This window comes from Citrus clementina, unplaced genomic scaffold (assembly GCF_000493195.1).
Source record: "Citrus clementina cultivar Clemenules unplaced genomic scaffold, Citrus_clementina_v1.0 scaffold_6, whole genome shotgun sequence".
Classification (NCBI taxonomy): domain Eukaryota; kingdom Viridiplantae; phylum Streptophyta; class Magnoliopsida; order Sapindales; family Rutaceae; genus Citrus; species Citrus x clementina.
In genome coordinates this window covers 21,420,620-21,426,619 of record NW_006262139.1, presented here as the reverse complement: position 1 = coordinate 21,426,619, position 6,000 = coordinate 21,420,620, and the positions used below count along the sequence as shown (strand labels likewise).

Below are 6,000 nucleotides of genomic sequence, written 5' to 3'. Positions count from 1 at the left end.
TAGATTGTTGCCCAGGGATGTTATGATATTTTTAAGGTACAACGACATTCGTTTTTTACGGGTATATATATATATGTTCACTAATTTATGGGCAATTTTCAAAAATAAATGCATATATGACGTAAATTCATTAGATTATAATTGCCCGGTACATTAGTACGTCTTCAAAATCTTTTTTTTTTTTTTGAAACTGATTAAGCATCAGGTTACTGTATTACACAGAGATATATACAACTGCTATGACAACATGTCATTACACTGATATTTACAATCAGATATATATACATGGGACTTATATTATTACATTTTTTATTCTATGAAGTACATGCCCATCCAAATACCCCTCACGGAGGAGGGATGTTTATACTCCACTCGCATTTCGCAAGGGAGAAAGACGTTATAAGAAATCTCCACACAATCATATTTAATTTCTTCAAAATCTTCTTGAATTTTAAAGAGGATGAATATATTTATAGAGAATTACGATTTTTTTTTTTTAATCTCACTGAATTAGAAAAGAGGTACAAGAGCAGATGCAGAAAGTCTCCTAAAAAGAAAAAAATGATACATGAGTGAATTAATTTCATCACTCCCCTACTTCTATAGTGGAGAGGCAAAACCCACAACTTACATAGAGGCTCCAGAATTGAAGGTTTTCTCAGGTTTATATTTTTAACGTAAAATTTATTCACAATCAATGTGAGATATTTTTCCTATTATACACATGTCATTCTTTTCTCCTAGTTGATGTGAGGTATTTTTTTAATTATCCCCATCATGTACAGACCGATCTTTTTATGTTGTCTTTATCACATGAAATGGTAGTAGTATGGCCACACTCGAACATCATTTTAGCTCCAATATTATAAAGAAGATAATAAGCCTAACTCGTATTTAAAAGCTATGTAGCTAAATATTTGAGAGTTGCGCTGAACTTATATTTTTAGCCAAAAAAAAACTATTTTCAACCAACAAGTGATAAGTGCACAGAAATTAAAACAAAGAATAACACATCCCACTAGAGGACAAAAAGTTTCAGTGCAAAACAAACTTTTTTCTTTTTCTCCAATTATTTTTATGCTAATTTTTGTACAATTTTCGGTACAAGCATCATTGTTCCTTCTAAAATGCACGGGTTCAATAAATTGTTAACCATTTAATTAACTATCGACTTCGATGTGGCATGCATGAATTCGAAGCTAATTAGGTTGAAAATCAAATATGGTAATTGGGACTCCTTACATTCGTTTACATTCGACAAAACTTAGCACCTACGTAGCAAGAGGTTCCAGCATTACGATTGAGAGAAATAATTAAGACAGAAATTATTATAGGCCGGTACGTACTAAGTCATGGCAGTTAATCATTAAAGTATATGCATGGGATTGATTTCAGTTAGTTAGAAACGCCGCCGATTTTCAGTTTCTCGTTAATGTTCTTTAGATACCTGTTTTTACACGTTCAGAGGGGTAATGAATCGAATCAAGTACGACCACGTGGAGTTGGAGTTGTGATTCCTAGAAAGGACAAGATCGAAGCATGGGATAATTGGAGAGAGAAAGAAAGAAATAAACAAACCGTAATCAAATGCTTTTGTTTTATATAATTTTATTTTATCTTATTATATATGTAAGAGAGGAGATATAATAAAGAAAGAAAGAGTGGGTGTAGCTGACATGTTAAGCTTGAATGTAAAGATAATGAGAATCATCCATGGGAAAGGACTAGCGAAAAAGATAAAGGTGGACTAGGGGGGTGGTGGCAGCCAACCCTATTTGCTTTCTTTGCTTTTTGTTCCTCTCTCTACCCCCCTCCCCCTCTCTTTTTGTCTCTTATCAAAACCCATCACATTTCACTTCTCTCCATCTCCAATCTTCTGCTCTCTTTGCTTTGGAACTTCTTCTGTCTAAGCCAGCAGGTCTCTTCTTTTCTCTTCTTTTCTCTTCATACATAATTATGTTTTCTCTGCTTAGTATGATTAATTTGCTGACTTATTTTTATTTTTTATTTTTGTGCATTTGATCGTACAGCATTCTTGCTCAAAGTAAAGGTCATCGATCGATCTTTATTCTTTAGCAATATCATCAGAAGAAGTTCCAGATAATTAATTCAAGTCCAAAGAGATGGCTCCTGTTTCATTGCCTCCGGGTTTTCGGTTCCATCCAACTGATGAAGAACTTGTGGCTTACTATCTCAAAAGAAAAATCAATGGCCGCGAGATTGAATTGGAAATAATCCCTGAAGTTGATCTCTACAAGTGTGAACCTTGGGAGTTACCAGGTACGTACATACATCCATATATTTTTCCATTGCCCTAGCCAGTTCTTGAATTTCTGGTTTATATTATACATTTAAAAAAAGGATAAAAAAAGGAAACAATTAACATGTTCTTTAGCTTATTTATTTAAAAACAATAAAATACAAATGAATTTTTCTTAAAGAAAAGAATAAGGAATATATTTAGGGTTCGCAATGACCTAAACGGCAAGTAGTTGTGTATAGAAAGCAACCAACATATATTCAAAATTAATTAATGACTACAATATATAATAAACAGAAAGATTAATATTTATTGCCGATCTGCAGCTAACATATGTTGAAGAACAAAAGACGGTCAAGCACCTTTAAAAAAGTTGTTAACGTAAATATGTAATCATTCTGCTCTCTTTTTGTTTGTTTGTTATGTTTATGTCTTAGCACAAACTAAAAGAACTAATCAAAAGAATCGAACGTGTTTTGTCGGTCAAATGTCTTAAGTTTTTACATAAAATAGAATAAATATCACAACTCGCAAGTACATTTGAAAAAAAATTACTGCTTGGCCCCACCAAGGTTAATTAGTATTCATTCTTCTTCTTTTATTTGCTTTTCTCGTGAGGAAGATGTGAGAAACAAGGTGAGCGACCAAGTCAAAAAGCATGAAGCAAATATTTCAGCGTCGCCACACCAAAGATGATTTATTGGATTAATATATTTTTTTTTCAAATGATCTATAATCAAATATGATCCATTTCCTATTTTATCTTATGTTACTTGTACATTTGTAACAGTTTTTCTCTTGTTATTATCAATCAAAACTTTTCAGGCAAGTCCTTGTTACCGAGCAAAGATTTAGAGTGGTATTTCTTCAGTCCTCGCGATCGCAAGTATCCGAATGGATCAAGAACTAATCGTGCAACCAAAGCTGGATACTGGAAGGCCACAGGGAAAGATAGAAAAGTGAACTCCCAGACTCGTTCTGTGGGCATGAAGAAAACCCTAGTTTATTATCGTGGGAGAGCACCGCATGGCATTCGTACCCATTGGGTCATGCACGAATATCGTCTTGATGAGCGTGAATGTGAAACTGATTCTGGTTTACAGGTAATTAGTTTATATACGATTCGTCTTTAATTTGAACGCGCATCATCATGATTTGATTTTAATTACTGAATTATTTCGTTGCATTATATTTAATTCCCAGGATGCCTATGCTCTTTGTCGTGTGTTCAAGAAGAGTGCAATCGGCCCCAAGATTGTGGAGCATTATGCCCCGACACCAATGACAACTGCTAATCAAATGACTCATCATGCAAATTCTCCCAGCATTGAATATTATTCGGAGAGCTCTGATTATCCTATGCCTTATGATAGATGTTTGCCCAGTAATATCGGTACTGAATCTTCCAATCAAGCACACGATGGAAAATGGACGCAATTCTTATCAGAAGACTCATTTGGCTTGAATAATACCACCCCATTTTCAAATTATGCAACTACTCCATACCATCCTTGTAAGGTAAAGACTTTCCTTGACGTGAATTCAGTTATTTTTACATATTAGTTTTTAATTCTTTTCTTATTACAATATTTACTTTCGTTGGTGCACAGATTGATGTGGCATTAGAATGTGCGAAGCTGCAGCATCGGCTTTCACTGCCTCCACTGGAAGTAGAAGATTTCTCCCATCAGATTGGAGTCACGGATTTCAAGATGCAACATCATTCTCATGCACTGACACAGCAAGAACTGATGATAAATCAATCGAGTGGTGTTCAAGATCCATGGGGTGGAAATTATTCTAATGCTGCTGCTGATGATTTTAGTTTTATGATGACTGGCGATGACAACCATTATTATGATCCAAGTAATAATAATAATAATAATGGTATGACTTCTGTCAGATACAATGACAAATTATGGGAAGGTTTCAATTCGAGGTCGATAGAAATCGGATACCTTGATGAAGATGTCAAATCGGAGAGGATGGTAGAGAACTTGAGATGGGTTGGAATGTCCAACAAGGATTTAGACAAGGTATGCATGCACATCAGTTGATTAATTATGAGGAGGATGATGATATTTTCGTCCTTCGTCAACATTTTTTTTTCCCAATTTCATTTCATTTTATCATTTTGGTCTCTTATAAAATGTTTACTTTTTATTGAGATCTTAACCACGCGGATAGGATGAGTTATAAATTTATATTAAGAGAACCCAGTGGTTAAAAAAAAAAAAAAAGGAAAAAGGGTCATTATGTGGAAGAGCACAAGATTGTTATATGCCTTTTTTTTATCCCTCATAAACCTAGCTATGTCCAAATGTTCTAAAACTTTAATTTCTTTTTGGTCAGAGCTTTGTCGAAGAGCACAAGATTGTTCCCATTGAAAATATTTCAAGTTTTCAGAGAATGGAAAGCCATGAAGTTGAAGGTAATGTAATAAACTTTTTTTTTTCTTTCTTTCCCTCCATTGTGTTTTTCCTTTCCCTTTTTTCTTTACTTAAAAATGGAAGTTAATTTGATTTTAGGTGAGACTTAAAAATGTGTTTTTCCTTTCCCTTTCTTCTTTACTTAAAAATGGAAGTTAATTTGATTTTAGGTGAGACTTCACATAACAACTGCTTAGGGTTCAACGATTCTGAGCTAAACGATTTTTCACTCGGATTCATCGATGATGAACCAAATAAGAACCATTTAGAAGAGGAAATTGGTGATGGTACTCTTGCAAGCTCACCAAGCTTTGAAGTTGTGGAGGAAATCAAAGTCAACCATGGAATGTTCGTTTCAACGCGCCAAGCAGCTGACACATTCTTTCACCAAATTGTGCCGTCACAAATTGTTCAAGTTCAGCTAAACCGGGCAGAAGTCGCAAATAACTTGTCTATTAATGCAAAGGCAGAGAAATTCACCGGGACATTCATGAAGCCATGGAAGGAGATAGCAAGTGCTGTTGTTTGCATGCTGGTACTTGTCATAATGCATGGATTTTACTATCTTGGGGAAAATTTGGACAATGGGAAATTGAACATTGATGATCGCTTCAATGTGAAGGAAAAAGGATGCAGCTCTAAGAAGATAAAAGAGGGAGATTTGCTGGTGAATATAAGAGGTGGCCGTGGGGATAACTTTATTGTGTGTTTGAAGAAGATAGGACTATTCCTCACAATTTCATTGGCTCTTTGCACCATGTGGGCAAACCATGTTGTAGTTTCACATTGAACTTTATTTTATTTTACTTCTAACAGGGTAGTTAAATTTTGGGAAGGCATAAGATAATTAACCTTCTCCAGAATTGGGGGCTGATTGATCTTAGATGTATACTTGTGTTTCACACTGATGATATACCTGTAATTCTATAATAATATACCGTACTGAAATTACTTACTTTAATGAAAAATTAATACCTTTTCATTTGAGTTATAAATTTGATTCCATCGCGACCTTTGCTTTTCGCACCAAATTCGAATGGTAATTCAAGCATAGCTATTTATCCTCTCACAGGGACTCGAATCAGCTGTTTAATTTAAGGCAACACAAGATCTAAATCCCACAAATACTCATGAACAGTTGATAACTGAATCATGTTTGATTGTCGATCAATATTTAGATCTACCACAATCAAGCACATAGATAAAGAAAGTCCAGATTATTAATTCACAATGTAATGGACGAAATCAAGCTAAGTCGAAGTTGTAAGATGGCTTTTACCAACTAAAGTCCCCGTGGACGACACAACAAAT

At 34.5% G+C, this 6,000-nt stretch overlaps 1 protein-coding gene across 1 annotated transcript; it reads left to right on the top strand.

Moving 5' to 3' along the window:
- The first annotated feature begins 1,850 nt into the window (after positions 1 to 1,850).
- Positions 1,851 to 5,624, top strand: LOC18038734 (NAC domain-containing protein 86). Its single transcript, XM_006430342.2, has 7 exons — positions 1,851 to 1,918; positions 2,031 to 2,280; positions 3,086 to 3,363; positions 3,464 to 3,778; positions 3,871 to 4,296; positions 4,613 to 4,691; positions 4,860 to 5,624. The coding sequence occupies exons 2-7, from the start codon at positions 2,124 to 2,126 to the stop codon at positions 5,477 to 5,479; spliced, it is 1,875 nt and encodes a 624-aa protein (XP_006430405.1). The 5' UTR covers positions 1,851 to 1,918; positions 2,031 to 2,123; the 3' UTR covers positions 5,480 to 5,624.
- Positions 5,625 to 6,000: the final 376 nt, after the last annotated feature.

What these genes read in the sequence shown, in the direction of transcription:
- LOC18038734 (XM_006430342.2), top strand. Translation starts at nt 2,124, where the DNA reads ATGGCTCCTGTTTCATTGCCTCCGGGTTTTCGGTTCCATCCAACTGAT. An exon ending in TGAACCTTGGGAGTTACCAG is followed by an intron (nt 2,281 to 3,085) that starts GTACGTACATAC and finishes AAAACTTTTCAG; the next exon opens with GCAAGTCCTTGTTACCGAGC. An exon ending in CTCCATACCATCCTTGTAAG is followed by an intron (nt 3,779 to 3,870) that starts GTAAAGACTTTC and finishes GTTGGTGCACAG; the next exon opens with ATTGATGTGGCATTAGAATG.